This window comes from Manacus vitellinus, unplaced genomic scaffold, assembly GCF_001715985.3.
Source record: "Manacus vitellinus isolate BGI_N305 unplaced genomic scaffold, ASM171598v3 scaffold_68_pilon, whole genome shotgun sequence".
Lineage (NCBI taxonomy): Eukaryota > Metazoa > Chordata > Aves > Passeriformes > Pipridae > Manacus > Manacus vitellinus.
In genome coordinates this window covers 496159-514104 of record NW_021940744.1, presented here as the reverse complement: position 1 = coordinate 514104, position 17946 = coordinate 496159, and the positions used below count along the sequence as shown (strand labels likewise).

The 17946-nt window shown below is 47.3% G+C and overlaps 1 protein-coding gene across 1 annotated transcript in view; it reads right to left on the bottom strand.

The window, feature by feature from the left end:
• The window catches only part of LAMC1 (laminin subunit gamma 1), a 29304-nt gene extending 11919 nt beyond the window's left edge, over positions 1 to 17385 (bottom strand). The window contains exons 1-14 of the mRNA XM_018083795.2: positions 17352 to 17385; positions 12688 to 12992; positions 10669 to 10799; positions 9090 to 9256; positions 7855 to 8043; positions 5811 to 5928; positions 5616 to 5714; positions 5374 to 5510; positions 4450 to 4572; positions 4172 to 4361; positions 3808 to 3920; positions 2284 to 2505; positions 2010 to 2198; positions 222 to 467 (exon numbers count right to left, since the gene is read on the bottom strand). Coding sequence (XP_017939284.1) covers positions 222 to 467; positions 2010 to 2198; positions 2284 to 2505; positions 3808 to 3920; positions 4172 to 4361; positions 4450 to 4572; positions 5374 to 5510; positions 5616 to 5714; positions 5811 to 5928; positions 7855 to 8043; positions 9090 to 9256; positions 10669 to 10799; positions 12688 to 12992; positions 17352 to 17385 — 2263 coding nt within the window. The remainder of the gene's footprint in view (positions 1 to 221; positions 468 to 2009; positions 2199 to 2283; positions 2506 to 3807; positions 3921 to 4171; positions 4362 to 4449; positions 4573 to 5373; positions 5511 to 5615; positions 5715 to 5810; positions 5929 to 7854; positions 8044 to 9089; positions 9257 to 10668; positions 10800 to 12687; positions 12993 to 17351) is intronic.
• Between the last annotated feature and the right edge of the window lie 561 nt (positions 17386 to 17946).

Here is a 17946-nt window from a genome sequence, read left to right as displayed (position 1 = left end):
TAGGCCTGGATCCAAACCACAGCCAGCAGTCTGCATCGCACAGTGCTTTTGCCTCAATGGCAGTAAGTGCCCACAAATACAAGGATTTTAACAAGCTCGAACCATCAAACCACCACCACACATCGCTGCTGATGGGCACAAGCAACAGCCTGACGTTGTGTCCTAACAGCATCTCTCTGGGGACAAAACCATCGTAAAATGCACGAGGAACCAGCTCTGACCTCTGCACTTGTCGGCGGGGTCGGGGGCCAGCGGGTTCCCGAAGAAGCCGTCCTTGCAGCGGTCGCAGTAGAAGCCGGCGGTGTTGTGGATGCACTTGAGGCACTCCCCGGTCTGGCGGTCGCAGTTCCCCACGGCGTTGGGATCAATGTTGTCGTTGCACTGGCACAGGCGGCAGGGCCTCACAGCGCCGTTTTCACCCAGCGGGTCCCCAAAATAGGCGTCGTCACACAGCTCACATCTCTTGCCTGGGACACAACACACACTCAGGTGCTGCAGCAGAAAGCCCTTTGCTGCCACCTCACACAGGATGTCCTTTCCAGTCCCTTCTGAAAACAAAACTTTCCAGCTTCCTGTACTTTCATCCTCCTATTGGGGTCAGACACAAATCCCTCCCCATGTCTAAATTCAAGCTGCTTTTTCACTGGAACTTTGCATTATGAATCATTTCCACTCCTCCTTTCCCTCCTATCATAGAATCAACCGGGTTGGAAAAGGCCTCTGAGATCATCAAGTCCAACCCTTGATCCAACCCCACTGTGGTTCCCAGACCATGGCACTGGATGCCACATCCAGTCTCATCTTAAAAACCTCCAGGGACAGTGAATCCACCACCTCCCTGGGCAGCCCATTCCAATGTCTGATCACTCTCTCTGTAAAAAATTTCTTCCTAATATCCATTTAAGCCAAACCTATTTGCTGTAATTTGTTGTAAATTTAAGAGTTCCAACCAGGTAGAGCTCCATGGGGCACCACTGCTCCAGGAAGCTCCACTGCCAGAGATGCACCAAACCTCCATGGGCAGCCACTGAAGCATCCAACTCAGCATCTCCCTACACTTACTGCAGATCTGACCTCCCCAGCCAGCTAAAAATTCCGTTTGTTAGGCAGTTCTTGCACATAAACCCTCTTTTCCCTCACATCCCAGAAAGGTGGCATGACACAGGTGGAGCTCCTGTGCAGTCACACAGTTACAAGTAAATACGAGCTTGTACAGACACCTGAGCTGCAGGAATCTGGGCCCCTGGACTCCTCCCTGGTTCACAATGCAGTGGCACCCATAGGAACTTCCATGAGCTGCTTGGTCAGGGGGTTTTCTAAGCATGTCAAGCATTTACAGGTATTCTGTACTTTGGACTCTGCTATGCCAAGCATAAAATCAGCAGAGAAGCAGGGAGGAGGCTGCCAGCCATCCTAAGGCTTCCTTGCTGTTTGCAGGCAGAACAAAACAACTGCTTAACAACTCAGCTGCATGCTTGGACTTCACAGCTTATTGCTTTGAAAAAAAGATCTCTATCCGTTCATATATTTCTCATTAAAACTGCTGAGCACTTGTTTGATCTTATATTTTTTTGGGCAGTGTTTGAGTCTTTGCAGCCTTCCTGCTTTTCCTAGGAAGCATCCTGTGGTGCCTCCCTGGCTGGCAAACTGCATCTTCTAATTTTATTTCAGTCTGACCCACCTCCCTGGCTCCTTTAAATCTATTTTCTGCATACAGTTACCAGAGTTCTATTAGAAGCCAGCATGGCTCACCTACATAGCATAGAAATGGTCAGACTTTGCACAGATCAAGCCTTTGTTGCTCTCTTGTTCTCGAGAGACAAGAACAAGGAACATGGGAAGCCCTGAGCCTCACACAGGACAGAAAACAGGGTTGAGGAAGGGAGAAGGATTGGAATCAGAACTGACACAGCAGCTTTCACATTATGGATCAGACTCCCAGAACTGGCAGGAGACACGTTTCCACAAGCATGTGGATGTAGAAGATGACTTTTTGTGTAGGAACACACCTGTAGTGCCAGCCTGGCAGCTGGTGCACACAACCTCCTTGGTGCGGGGCACGATGGCACAGCTCGAGCTGCCCGGGCAGGGGCAGGGCCGGCAGTCTGCGGCTGTGCCGGCCGTTGCATCGCCGTAATACCCGTCACTGCACTTCTCACAGTGAGACCCCGCCGTGTTATCCCTGCAATTGCACACGCCTGGAATAGAGAGGGACATGGGTTTTGCTTCCTTGTCCAACCTAGAAAGGAAGAATCACCCTCCCTGTTTCGCCAGCCCTCTCACCTGTCTCGGGATCGCACGTCTCGCTGTGCCCGTTGCACGCGCAGGGCACACAGGGGCTGTAGGGCCCCAGGCTCGGGGTCTCTCGCCGGTGCCCAGAGGTGCAGCGCTCACAGAACTGCCCCTCGTATCCCACAGGGCAGGAGCAGCTCTCCACCCAGGCCACGGGCACACCAGGTCCAGGGCGAGCACTTGTGATGGTGACATCGTCCAGGTGACCAGCACCTAGAAAGCACCAAGGGGGAAACTCTTTGTAACCACAAAGGCTCTCATCACCACTTCCCAAAACACTCTGAATGGTGCAAAGGATAGACAGGTGGGTGCTCGCAGGTGGTGAGGGGAATCAAGAAGCAAAATCCTCCAGGAAGATTTAGACATATAAGAAAAGATTCAACAGAGCTCATGAAGGGCATGTGCAGAGCAGGAAAGACGAGAATAACAGAGAAGGATGCTGAGAAGAGCAGGTGAGCAAGTACAGTCAGTTTATGTTATATTTTACATGGGTATGGGTTCCATTTCCACATCAAATACCAGAACCAATTCTTGTCTTTCAAGACAGGACAGACCACCTCTCCAGCAATTTTAATACACTGCAAACCATGCCTCGGGGCAAACTCTTCAGCTATTCCTCTTTAGCCATTCCTTCTGCTGGCATTTCAGTGCTTCCCCCCTCTTCTCCCAGCCCTTTCCCTGGGGCAAAACAGAGCCCAGACACAACATAGCTGGCTTTTAACTTATACCACTGTGTACCACTGCAGCAGCTCCAGTGCACTGAGGGAGCCTCAGCTCCCTCATATTAGCAGTGGCTACAGCACTCGGGATGGTTTGCTCCACACCTTTCCTCCCCTCCATTTCACAACTCCGCATTCCTCTTTACAAGCCACCTGTACTGAAAACATTTGCAGCTTTCCAGCCTTCTCCAAATGCAAATTCACCCCTTCCATCTTTCTGAAAAATTCTTTGACACTCAACACCACCCAAGGACACATTTTTGCACCTAATTCATGTCTGACTTCTAATAAACCCACATTATGAGGAGCTTTCACTTAAGTTCTGCACTGGCAGCACTTTCAAGACCCCATCCTTCCCATCTGCCATGTCAAGGTAAGACCTGGAAACAGGGGGGATGTAACCATTCCTAGTGTAGCAAAAACTGTGGACAAGTGTTGTAAACTCCCTATGTGTCTCCTACCATGTCCTTCGGGTCTCTGTACTATGTATTTTTATCAATCTGGAAGACAGTGGCCATGCAACACAGCACAATCCCCATGTTTAGAAGCAAAGAATCAGGAGGTGATGAGTGTTGAGCTTCCAGACCCTCAAAGACAGCACTTTTCTTCCCCATATCCTCTTCATGAGGCCTGGGAGAAGCTGTTACACAGGAAGACCAAGTGAAAATCCATTGGCACAAAGCTTTGCCAAATAAGCTACCACAGCTATTTACAGCCCCACAATGAAGTAACTCAAGCACCAGACCAATGAGTCTGCCCCCTCCCCTCTTCTGCGGCGTTCTGCTCAGCGACTCACTTCTCTCGCTGTATGTCCCGCGGATCTTGATGGAAGTCAAGTTGTGGAGAAGCTTCTGGAACTCAAATGCTGTTAGAGCAGGCCTCCATGGGTAATCTGTAGCCTCGTGGAGCCTAGGGAGAAGGGCCATGCATCATCAGCACAGCTTTTAAATGTTAACAGCTGCACCCTTTCAAAGCCCCCTTTCCGAAGGCAGAATGCTCTTGCAACATCATCTGCATGCGCTTACACAACGCTGCCAGACAGCGAGTGAAAATCAACCTGATAAGAACCCTCTTACGAGCTAAAATTAATGATCCTGGTTTCCTCAAGAGCTCAGAGGCCAGGGGCACCCCAAGCTCAGCCCCAGCTGCTCCCACCATACCTGAAGGTGTAGGTCTGTGCACTCTCACTGGGGTAAGAGTTCCCCTGGGCAATGAGTGGCACTGACACTCTCAGCCCGGCCCCTTCCAGCACCAGGTCCTCTGCAGAGAGCCGCGTGTCCCGTCTGTCCACACGGAAGGAGAAGGTCAGGTTTTGCCCGTAACTCAAAACCTGGTTGCCCAAGAACTTGCCTGAAAGGATAAGAAATCCTTACAGTTAGGGGATGGAACGTAAAGGGGCACAAGCAGCACAGAAAGCCACGCTTCTGGAATGACCTACCTGGAGCAATGAAATACATGGGAAAGTAGGTGTCCGAGATCACGGAGATATCCCGAGTCTCTGCACTCCACTGCAGTAAGACTTCCGAGCCATCACGCTGCTCAGCACGCCACTCATCCTCTCCTGAAAAACCAGATGTGCCAGAATTAACACCCTTGGAAGATGTGGCTTTGCACACACTTTTCATGTCACTCTGTTTGTATATTAGTTACTCTATGGTCTGTGCACAGGCAATGACAAACACCACATTTCCAATTTAAGCCCCTAACCCCAGTGCTGACTTGAAGCCTCTGAACTTTGAGCCCTATGATGACTACTTGTTCAAAACCTTCTTTTCTAAAGAGCTTAAACAGGCACGGAAAAACCTGTAGTCCTCTACGACTTGTTGAGAGTTGCAGCCTTTGTATGAACTGTTCTCCAGTGGAATTTTAATTAAAAAGATGCTCTTTTCAGGCTACGCAGCATGAAAACATGCATACACAGGAAACTGACTGCATGAAAAAAACAAAAGGTTTTTCCTCAGCTTACAGACCCATTGGAAACACAACTGTGTTTTATTCAGAGCCACTTAAACTCCAAACCTAAAGTGATTTTAATCCTTTCAATCAGAAACTCCTGATTTGGTTCGAAACCTGAGGAAATGTTTCCTTGCCAGCACACCTCTCAAGCTAGAAAAGCTTTGTATTTGCAATTCCCATTTGCACCTGCCTGGTGTACAATAACTGCCCAAAGCCAAAGCTGTGAATTCATACTAGCTGAACAAACAAGCAGCAGACATGGAAGCTCCAGGTAGCTTCAGCACTTCCAAAGGAGGAATCCTAGACCTGCCTGCCCAGGATTTGAAAGGAAGGAGTTGGGGTTTTTTTAATAGCTTCTGACTTGAGTCCACAGCCCAACCTGAGATACAAAGAAAGGCAATTTTACCAAACTGGAAGTTGGAGGTGATGCTGTAGATACTGTAGCCCACAGCACTGGTGCAGACCGAGGAGTGTCCAAAACAGAAGCAGGGGGTACAGCCCCTTGGATTGGAGGAATCCAGATGGAAAAATCCAGGTTTGCATCTGAAGACATGAAGGAAAGAGAACTCATTTCCCTGATGCTTGACCCCAGGTCATCGCTCGAATGTTTCTCATTCTTGAAACAAAGCCATGGGAGGAGAAACTCACCTCTCACAGTGGAAGCCTTCCACGTTGTCCTTGCACGCACACCGCCCTGTCTCCACATTGCATTCCCCTGTGCTGCCAGATGGATTGCAAGAGCAGGGTCTGCCAGAGTCAGGAGAGAGGACAACCCATTAGGAGCCACAGAGAAAGCTTTCAAAAGAGTCCAGGTTTATTTTAGAGAGCTACAGTCCCCCTTACCTGCACCCAGCTTCGGAGAGGGAGTGGAAGCCCGGCTGGCAGCGGTCACACTTGTCCCCCATCACACCGGGCTTGCAGCTGCACTGGCCGTAGCTGTCACACTGTGTGCTGAGGGAGCCTGTGGGGACAGCAGGGACAGGCACCTCAGCACACATACACAGCTCTGTCAGCCTGCAAGCTCTGAAATTTCACAAAACGGGTAAGGAATATGGGAGAAGAAAGTGGGAAGCTTCAAGTTGACAAGTGAATGCTTACCTAAAGGCTGCCCCTAGTTCACAGGGATTTTTCCCCTGGCACCCCTAGACAGATGAATTGTTATCTAGTTTTCCCAAAGTATACTCAGTCTTTTATTCCTACCAACCAGCCTTCTAATATATAACTATAATTTTAACTTCAAATTGCATTCTCATCCTTATTCCTGCTCCATCGTCACTGTTACCTTTGCATGCCTCTAGTTCCATGCTGTTTTATCCTGCAACACACCATTTCCGATATTTTATTCCCCAAATTCCTTGTGTTCTCCCTAACGACCATCTCCCCTTTGCCAGGGGATATCCTGACCTCTTCCTTTCATGCTCCAGTTTCCTCCCTCAATTCCCAAGTTGGATTTAAAGACTAAACTGCCTCCTCAGAGTGAAGCTGCATCTGCCACCATGAACCCTAACAAACTCTTGAGCAAAATTCTCATTTTTTGGAAAGACACCTTCCTCAGTACTGCTCTGTCCAAGTGGACTTGCACAAAAAGCAGTACCAGTTTCTTTAATCCACAGTGGACAAAATGCTTTCTTCCAAGCATCCCTGTAGCTGGCAGCCTTGGAGCTGTCAGCACTCCAAGAGTTAACTACCTGGAGAAAAATGTTTTAGTATACAGAAATAGTTGCTTGTTTCCACTTCAATTCACACCAGAAGATTATAGCAAAGTGAAGACTTATAAGATGATTAGGCTGGACAGGACAGAACTCCTCACAAAACCTTTACCATATACAGCCAAAGTTCAAATCCCCTTTGCAGTCCCACTTAGGATTATTTAGGAAAACACAGCACTCAGACAAAAAATAGCAATCTAAACATATCCAGGGGATTCAAATACACCCTGGGTGCCAATGTGCCACGGGATACAAGCTGATGGCTAAGTTATAAAGCCCTTTGAAAGCTGTCCCTAAAGACCTGAGAGGTCACCTCCCTACATCTTCTTGACTGTCTCAGCTGACACAAACCCTCACCCATCTTAAAATAAGGTCTGACATGACCTGGGAGAGCAAACAGAAGAAGAAAGGGCCTTTATTGGTCAAAAATTTCACAACTGTACAACTCTCTGACCAAATTAGATAGGAGATGCACCCTGGCAGACCTCTCCCTGGCTGCTTTTAGGGCATGCTGCAAGCAATTACTTATTCCAGCTCCTCTATTTTGAAACCTCACATCATACCTTACTATGTGTTACCCTTTTCTCTCCTTCCCCCTTACTTGCTGTGGGCTGGTGTAGTTATGGGATCACTCCTTACAGGTCAAGTGGTTCCCCCGATGAGAAAAGATTTGTTCTCCTGCCAGAATTCCCCCCCCTTTTTTTAAAAAAAAAAAAAAAAAAAAGGAGTTTAACTACATATTTTGAGTTCATTTTTTTTTTATCTCATCCCCACTCCTTTTGTGTTTAATGTTTCACTGGTTTGTATTTATAGTGCCTGGATACTCAGTAGGAGAAACTGATGCACCAGCTAAAGTTCACTACAATTCCTCAGTATGAGCAACTTCCAGAAATATCCACTCACATCATCTCAGTTATTAAGAATTTAAATAAGTTCTTTAGTACTGAGAGCATCCACAGCAACACATACGCAGTGAAAAAAAATCCCACAAACCTTACACTGGAAGGAGTAAGTGCTGCAGGGGTGAAGCATCTAACCCCAATTAGATCCGAGGATAACTCAAACCAAAATTCAACACAATACACATTTCATATATGGAGGGGAAAAAAATAAAGCAAGAAATAGCCAAAAGCAGAGGTGGGGTTTGTGCCTGGAAGCCTGCAGCAGGCAGTGCTTACCCACGGGGTTGCAGCTGCAGGGCTGGCAGCCCTGGTCGCTGCCCCGGCGGTAGAAGCTGTCCCTGCAGCGCTCGCAGTGCGGGCCGTCCGTGTTGTCAGCGCAGCCCCGGCAGTGGCCACCGTGGCCCGTGGAGCGGTACAGCTCGGGGTCGAAGTAGCACTCCTGGGACCTCCCGTTGCAGTCACAAGCTGCAAAGACAAGGTGCCATCAGTGACCAGCCAACCCTGACAGCACAAAACCCTACAAAGCTCAGAGGAGCTTTTAACCATCCTGAGCCCCAGGGCGTTTGTGCATCATAAGGACAAAAAGGGAGAAGTGTGTTTTTGTGGTGGTTGAATGAGGCTGTAAGGATGAAACAAACTCCAGACCGTTCTCATCTACATTCAGAAGAAAACCAGCACTTCCTACTCCATTCCCTTGCACATCAGGCTGCCATTTGCAGCCAAAATGCTGCCCTCCCACACAGCAAAACCAATCTCCATCATCCAAACAAGCATGAGAAGGTAACAGCGAGGCTACTCCATGCTGTAAGGAGAGTTTCTCCCCTGGATTGCAAATCCCATCTGTCTAGGCAGCAGGACAACACAGTTTCACCAGCCTATCGAGGGGAAGACCAAGGTCTTGACCAGACAGCTGGGACCGATCAAGACACACAGAGGTCAGACAGGAAGAAAGTTTTTCTGTCTGAAAAAGCTTCCCCATAAAGTAAACTACCAGGAGCTGTGGTCTGGGACACAAACCCAAGCAAACTGGTGTTCCATGACAGAGAGCTGCATTTTCAGTCCAGAACTGCTGCAACAACCTCGAAATGGGATGAAACAGTTGACAACCAACAGTTAACAATTAACTGTAAAAACCAATAACCCAAGTACAAAGGCAAGTCAGCAGATGCTAAATGAGGAGCTTTTGTAAGGGCAGTTATACTCCAGCATACTAAATACACATTTCTTTTCTGAGAGTCCTATAAAGTACAAGACTCTACATTTTTGCAGGACACTTCTTCCCTAAATGTTGCTCCCATCCTTCTCCAGAAAGGAGATGCCTCTTCCTAGGGATCTACCAGAAAGCTCCTACAGGATAGGACTGGAATGACTAACTGTCCCATTAACTGTGCTTAACACTGACTGACTGCAACTGAGGTTAACTCCAACCATGCAGGGCCAGCCTCTGTCTCCCAGCAGAGGCAGGGGACACAGCCCCTGCAGCCTGTCCCCTGAAGGGTGGCCACACGTACGCAGGCACTCGTTGGCACTCTCTGCTGTCGCTCTCCTCCATGGACGGTCGTTGAAGAAAGGAAGGCACTTTTCACAGTCGACCCCAAAGGTGTTGTGCTTGCAGTTGCAGACCAACTTCCCAAGCTCATTCTTCACACACTCGCTCGCGTGCCCGTTGCATTTGCACCTGGTCAACAAGAGGCAAGGAACAGGTATTTAAACTCTACGGATCCAGGTCACTCAAAGAGCAACCCCCAAAACGGGGACTGGATCTGAAGGTCTGAGATAAATTCAAAGGTAGGTGGTCACAACAAAAGTGAGAACCCAACTGCTGTTGTTCAGCCTCGAGACAAGGAGACTCCAGGGAAATCTTATGGAGGCCTTCCAGTATCTGAAGGGGGTTTACAAGATGGAGAGAGACTTTTTACTAGGTCCTGTAGTGATGGGACAAGGGCAATAATTTTAAACTCAAAGAGAGTGGTTTGAGATTGGACATAAGGAAGGAATGTTCTGCAATGAGGGTGGTGAGACACTGGCAGAGGTTTCCAGAGGAACTCTGGTTGCTCCATCCCTGGAAGTGTTCAAGGCCAGGTTGGACGGGACTTGGAACAACCTGGGGTAGTGGAAGGTGTCACTGCCCACGATGGGGGCTGGATGGTCTCTGAAGGTCCCTTCCAAACCAAACCATCCTATAAAACAAAGAGGTGCAGCATACTCCAGGTAGGCATTTAGAAATGGGAGAAAGTTAATCAATTCCTTTGCAGTCTTCAGAGTAAGCTGAGTAGGAGAAGCAAAGATTTGGTTGGTTTTAGGTTAATAAATTTTGCACAGCTTCTCCCTGGTGAGAGTCCAGAACACAGTGTGCTTGCTGGGTGTGGGATACTGTGGTATCAGTAAGAAATTAAATAGCACAGAGGTGACTAATAACAGAAGTCCAGGGACCTCCAAGACTGGTGATACAGCCAGTACAAATCCCCATGTGGCCCAATCCCAGGCTCAGGACTGGTCTCTGCAAACAGTCCAAACACTGCACTGGTCTCAGCTCTATTTATTAAAACATTTTATCATCAACTACTTAAGGTTTAAACATTCTGCAGTAGGCTTTGGCAAAAGGAATGGACAACCACAGCTGTGTCATACAGTGCTCCAGATCTTCACAGAAGATAGCTCCCAAAACAAATGTGAGGCAGAGACACTGAGATTTTCTACTTATTGTTTTTCTAGCTACAGATACAGGCAGAAAGCAATTAAAACCAATTAAAAAAATCACACAAAGCACAGGGCAGGAAAAAATTTCTTCTTTTGTTTCATATTTTTGTTACTATTTTCAATCTCCACCCTCCCAAATCACTTAATATTTCATCTAATCAAGGAAAAAAATATTCAGTCTCTGTCAGCCCTGAAATTACAGCCACAAAAGCTTATGCACAGTATCTGCATCAAGCTACATAAAATTCATTCTACTGCATTTTTGGTTTAGGACAGTCAATAAAGACCAGAGCCTAATGGTATCATGTGAGTATAACCAAAATCTTTAAAGCAGTCTAATAATCCTGACCAAAAGCTTTAAATAAGTACAGAGTTTTATTGTCTACTCACCTACCACCCACAGCAAAGTCAGAAATTGCATAGTAGTAAGACTTGAGAACTTTTGGGTCATTGAAAACTTCATCTCCAAATGTGTTCAGACGATTGAGGGTCACTCTAATATCTGTAGCCGTCACCCATTCCTAGAGCAGACAAGAAATCCCATCAGAGGAAACATCAAACCTCCCTCTGGAAAGCACAGCAGTGCTGTGTCATTAGCAGTTCTATTAACAAAGCCATTTATCAATCAGCACGTTCCTTCCTCATCCTATCCCCCTCTGCACCTCGGGGTGTCACACGCTCCTGCCCCAGAGGCCTTACACTGTATCCTCTTGGTTCAGGTGAGTTTCCTGGACTCCACTCCTCTCTGGATACCCTTTCCAATTCCTCTTCATATCCTGACTGCTCTCAGCTGGGAAGCAGTGGGCAACCTCTTCAGCAAAAAGTGCAGTGCAGGCAATTATGCCAGCTTGCTAATTGTATGTATCTGCCTGCCTGCAGTGCTCCTGCAGACATACTGCACCAGACTGAAAGTCACAGACAGACAGATGAATGAGGCTGAGGAAGGCTGAGGAAGACAAACAGACAGGCAGATCTGACTCGCAACACAAGAGCTTTTCATAATATTTACACAGCATCTTCAACACATTGCCCTGCCCTCCTCCAGCAACAGCCAGCAAACACAGCCTGTCCCCAAATTTCACATCAGCTTCAGCCCATGACTCTCACTGGCACCACCTCCCTGCTTTTATTACAGCTTTGTAATGCCATTTTCCTTCAAACACCATAAGAGAAGAACACAAGAAAAACACAATTGTACGTACAACTGTGCTGCAGCTGCATCACTGCTCAGCCACTATGATAAGATTGAGTGAGTTACAAACACTGGCATACACACGTGGAAATGCCAAGCACAAAAGACACATTTACTTCAGTTCTGAAAAGCAACACCAAAAGTTTTATACAAACTTTAGGAAACTGGCAGTCAGGTCTCTGTTCCTAAAATAGAGAAGTCTATCAGAAAATTAAACACATTGCTAACTTGAAATCTCCGCGTTCACCGTAACGATAAGACACGGTTTTCTGCAGGGGTTGGCTGCACGAACGAGGTGGCCAAACTGGTTCTTTTCCATTTCTGGAGTTCTTCCTTTCCCATTAATCTTTATTTCTGTTTGCAGAAACGAGACCCACCAGATTCTGCTCTCCTGCCTGGGGACCAGACAGACGAGACCCAAGCCTGCTGGGTCCTCACATCTCAGTCTGCTCCTGCTACTCTAAGAGGAAAGGGAATTGGTGGCAAACACAGTGCTGAAAAGAAGATAAGGAGCCCCAGTGGTGCAAATCCCACAGCTTTAGCTCCTTGTTGCAATTTAAGTTAGGAAAGTCACCAAGCAGAATACAGAAAGTGGCAAGTAAATCAGATAAACTGCTGCTCCAGTATGCTCCTGCCCACTGCCCAACCACCACTGTGAACAACAAAAAAACTCAGCCAAACCCCTCTTGCCAAGCCACTTGTAAGAGAAAAATTCCGTGGATAAAATCAAGCTCCTCTGCTTCAACACACACGTAAGAGAACAGGTCAGGGATTCCTGTAATGCTTTTATTTGTTTAGAAGAATCTCATATTTCTTAATTTTTTCTACTCAAAGTATACACACAAGATGCCTCAAATATAAATTGAACAGAGGCTTTACCTTCCTCTGTCCTTGTATCTGAAACAACAAATGTCCACAGCTGCTTTCTAAGCAGGTAGAGATTTGCATCCATCCTCTGAAGACTTCCATGATGCCTAGTGACAAATCAACCTTAGTGCCACCAGTTTTGCTTTCTGTACCATAAACTTACTAACAATAGAGTCGAGAGCTCAAAAGCGCCTCTTAGGAATGTCTGTCCCAACCTACCTGTGCAAGGGCCTTTCACTAAGAGTAAGGGCTGCAGTGCAGCCCAGCAGGCACAAAGCCACAATCCACGATGACTACACATAAAACCAGCCCGCTCAGCCCACCCACCCACCTCAGCCCTGCTCACCCACCTGCAGCACAGGGCTGTTGTCAAAGTTGTAGGCACTGGGACGCCCCTCTAGCGTTGAGAAGGCCACGTTGCCCCCGGTGAGGGGGGAGATGTCGCTGAACTCGTCGGTGCAGAGTGCCTGCTGCTCGTCCTCCCCGGTGCGGATGAAGCCGCGGTTGACTTTGTGGTAGGTGCTCTCGCAGGAGCCACTGTAGTACTGGTAGGGCACCCACGGGCCGTCCTCCCGCGTGCGCTTGTAGATGGCAAAGCTCTCCGGCCGGCTCGTGTGGAACTTCAGGCGCACGTATGTGATGTCGAAGGCCTTCCCTGCGGGTGAGAGGACATGGGCGTGAGAAAGACTTGGACTTGGAAAGAATGGAAAGAGCTGCACTGCAATTCTCTCTTTGGAGAAGCATCTCCTGGTGCTATCCAGAACACCAGGAGTATCTCCTCCAGCCCAGTGCTGAATCGCCCCACAAAGACAAGGTGAAGGAAGAGAAGGCAGAAGTTGAGGGCAGATTGAACAGAGAAATAAACAGACCTACGGACTCCTGTGCAACCAAACACACATGTCACAAGGTGCAGTTCTCTCCTGCAGACGCTCCCAGCAGTGTCCTTACCCCAACAGATGACAGACTTCATCAAACCCACAAACAGTTTGTGGGTATCTAAGGCCAGGCCCCAAGTTAATGATGACATTTGATGGTATTTTTTCCAAATACATGTATGAAAGAAACAGTATTAACCAGAGAGGTAAAAGTCACACTGTAGAGTCTGGTTTGTACCTCTTCTTCCTCCCAAAATAGACAATATCTCAAACTCATTCTATTAGTCACAAAGCCTTTCTTCCAGCACTGAATTACTGAATACACACCTCTTCTACTCACTGGAAAGCCAAAACGAAGTTTAAGTTTCCCAGACCGTATATTTCAAGACATCAAGACACATTTTGGATCAGAGTGCAATGATTTACAACCCTGCCACGTTCTCTGTTTCCTAGGCACCTCCCTGCCCTCTGTTCACCTCCTAACAGGCTTGTAGAAGTCAACACATTGTTCTCCCTCATGGATTCTTCTCCAGTGACTTGAGCATCTACCCCCGTGCACATAAACCAACTGCCCAGGGGACTCACAGCCCTGAAAAAACCCATTAGGAGACAAGACCCAGAGCACATTTCAGCCACCTTCCTCCACCACTCCCGCTGGAGGAGGGACACGTTCCCAGGGGGAGGCATATAGTTGTGTGCCAGCTGTTCTTGCTCCACCTCGGCAAACAGACTGTACGATCAGGACACCCTGGAGCACGTAGGGAGCTTGCTAAAACAACGTGAGGTTTGTTTGGAATAAAACCTCGGGTGTTTAGTCCCTGCCATGTTCTTTTATGCTCCCACCACTTCCAAGAAAAACACTGCTCTAAGCAGAACTTGAAGCCATCACTGGTTCAAAAAAAAAAAAAAAAGCTACTAGAAGAGTTTCAGCTGATTGAGAAACAGGTTTTTTCAGCTTGTAGGAGTCACAAGGATTTAACCTCAACTTGTAAAATGAATGAACTCCACCGTGTTAAATTTTAACATGAGGCTTTGCCCCTGCTGAAGTGTTCATGAGAGCAGACCTGACGGCACCAGGCAAGGAGAACAGCGTGCCCCTCCAAGCACACACGCACAGCCCGCCGGCAAGGAACCAGGTCGTGCACCACGGTGCTGCCTCACAGGCCTCCCTCTGCTTAGACTGGGACCAGGCATGTCACACCCAGAGCATGGCTGGCACGAGGAACCAAAGCAGCAGGAGAAGCACTGCAAAGGGTCCAGAAATCAATGTGCCAGGAAAAAAAATAAAGTAAAAATCAAGACATACAGCACCTGAAAAACTACCTTCCCAAGGATAGAAAAAGACCAATAAGTACTGTCTGTGTGTGACGTGCAGGACAGCTAGGGTGTTAGATGGATACAAACCCCCCAATACTTCCCACAGAACACCCTTCCCTATTTATATCATGTGCGTGGTTTCAGATGACCTAAGCACAAGACTGGAAGCCAGACCATTCACAATCTGTGGCTCTTGCTCAGTACTTGCTCACTGTTGGTTTGGGGTTGATTATTTAATGAGACCTTCTTACACACAGAAGACAAGCAAGAAGCAATCACAGCATTAATGCCAAACTGGCACTTTCCACAAAGGCTCAAAACTCCAAAGGATCGACACTCAGCACTAACGTAGCTTAGGCAATATCCTCCCTTTGCTGCCCAGTGCAAGGGATTAATCCTGTTCCAGGGATTTGGGAGTATTTTTCTCATGAATGTCAGTGCAAGGCAAGAAGCAGGCATCATGTGCTTCCTCCCAGGTCTCCCATTTCTCCTGCTACATGGTCTCTTCTCAAAAAGAGAGCTGCTCATGAAGGCAAAATATGCTTCAGAGGTGAAGAACGTGCAGACACAGAAACTCAAAACTGACAGAAGCCAACAAGTTGGACATGCACAAATATCTTCTTCAGGTCCATGAAAAAGAAATCCCAAACAAATCCAGGATTTACTCCCCATCTTTTCCAGGTAAAGGCAAGGAGCTCTAGAAACAAATGCCTCCTCATTCTTCTGCAGGAAACCCCCAGGGTACGTGTTGACCTGCAACTTTGCCAGCCTATCCCAACACCTTGTATGGGCAGCAACTAAAAACCAGACCTACTATCGCAGTTTTGTCAACAGTAAAACTATCAACAGCTTAATGAGAAAGTTTTCTTTGAGTTCACATGCTAAAATAAAGCAAAATATAAGGCTGAACGTCTGCTCTGGTGGGATTTCTTGGGGCAAGTTTCACGACAAGTGAAAACAACAAAGACATCAGGCAAGAGCAGCCATTCCATGAGTCAAGAGGGAGAAAAAAATAAGCCAGAGCCAACAGAATGAAGAACACTCCATTAAGCTGTGTCAGCTGAATTGTCAGGAATATCCTGCTCCTTTGACTTGGAGTGGTTAGTTTTCCTCCACTAGTACTGCATTCCTCTGGTGTGAAGCAAAACCCCCATGTTTAGGCTTCATAAGATGGTTTTGGGGAGGAAATGCTTCAAAAGAATCCTGGGAATGAAGGGGGGGCCGGGCACGTGCTCTCACTCACACACAGCTTTCAGCTCTAGCCGAAAGGCCAGGTCACAGCCTGCATGTCCCGGAAAAGAACTCTTTTTTTTCCCCGCTCCACTATAACTGGATTACAATCCGTGTTCCCAGACAAGGTCTCCCACAGCTCCTTGCAAAAATCCCAGCTCAGCTAAAGGCACAACACATGCCAACTGCACTCTGGGCAGTATGAAAATGTTTTTCACAGAAACTCCTTGTGCTAAACGGTGAAGGACCCTCCCTTTTTCACCTCCAGTTTTACACGACAGGCCAAGGAAAACACGTTCAACCCCCCCCACCCCGACTGAGTAACCCAGGTGAAAAAGACATTTATAGCAGCTGGGAATGTAACTCCTTGGGAAGTGCAGTTAATGGCATTACAGAGGAATGCCGTTAATGCACAGACAGCGGCTGTGTGCCGGGCTGAGCAGCTCGCCGTGGGTAAATACTGCCGGGACAATGGGGTTTACCCAAGACCAGCTGACACACTGTGGAAATAAACATGTTTCCCCACTGTTCACACTGAACACAAAATCTGTGCTTAGCAGCCTGGCAGCTCTTCAAGGTTCCAGAGCCTTTTTCTAGCAAAGATAAGCAGTCCAGGTTGCTTTCAAGTCTTGCAGAGCTGAATAAACATATGCAGCTATTACGCTGAAAAATGGTGACAGCAATAACCAGGTGAAAGGCAGTTTTAAACATTTAAATGTTTAAACATTTAAACATTTCATTTAGAAGACAAAAAGTCATTGTTCTCCTGTTCCTAGAAGCTGGTAATTATTTTGATCTCAGTTTGACTTAGAAGTGTCTGATAGTGTCAAATGTCAGATATTTCCCTCTGTGTACTGAGAAGTGGCAGATCTGTTTTGCAGGAAGAACTCCACATGCTGGAATCAGTGACCACGAGCACAACCTGACTTGTCTTTAAAATGTTCAGAGCTCAAAATCATGAGCTGCGCGTTTTAAAACTGCATCTTTTCCAAGGCATGAAGCTGCTCACCAGCAAGTGACAAGGTGACAAGATAGCCAGCCTATTCTGACAATTCGGGCTGATGTAGAAATCTTTTAATGTCTTTCTCTACAATAAGTAAGTAAATCTATAAGCCTTCGAGACAGTATTGCAATTATGGATTCAACAGAGCAAGTCCTGGCTGTCTAGAGAGGCAGCAGCAGCAGTGGCTTTGGAAACATTCAGAGTTGTTTGATTCAGGGGATGCTTCCCCCAACAACCTGCTCACATTGTCAGGCTTGACCAGATGCTGCCACCAGCAATTACAGCCCTTCCTCAGCAGGGTTATTGCCCAATTGTGTATCCCAAGGTCCACCAGGAAACATGCCATGCTGAAAACCGTAAAGACAGACCAGAAAAATGTAAGCAAATGCCATTTAGATCTTTACAAATTCCTCCCTTTCCCCCCAAGTTAGGAATTCGTCCCTACGCACAAAAGGTCTCCTTGTATTCGGGCCCCTCAGAACGGATGGATAATTTACATCAGGAAAACTGTCCTGCCAGCTGGCACAATGACTACAAGTGTTGAATTGTGAGCAGATGCCCGGGTGAGATAAGCCCAGATGACACTTGCCTCCTTCATTGTCGGTCCACTCAATCTCCTGCATGTGGGAAGAATCCACTCTACCTCTCCTGCATTCCCTGAACTCCCTCCATGCATCCTCCCAGCAGTGAGCTTGAAAATACAGCCACTGAGTTCTGCTGCCCAGGGAAAAACTAATCCACCTGAGAAGACTATACTGGGCAACAAACCAAGCCTTTGCAGATTTGTTTTCAGCAAAATCCACTGAGCAATAATGAAATTGTTTCCCTTATGGTTAGCTCCTGTTTCAGGGTAGTTTTTTCATGCAGGTACCTGCTGACAACCCATGTCTTAGCAAAGGTTAAAAGAATTGAAACGAAACCAGTAACAAATAATGCCCACTTACTGCTTTTTGACTGGATTTCATTTCCATTTTGCAGTTACAGGGCAAACACCATTGGCATCTCATTTTGCTCATCAGACCTGTTTCCCTGTCACTCCCAGGAGATGTCACCTTTCCCAGACTGAAACATGCCCATGCCATTTGCCCTTACTCCTGCCTCAACTCTACCCTTCCTGAACCATCAACTCTCCCACCACACAGCTATAAGCGGACTGATGCTTCAAGACACTCATCTGTTCCTTT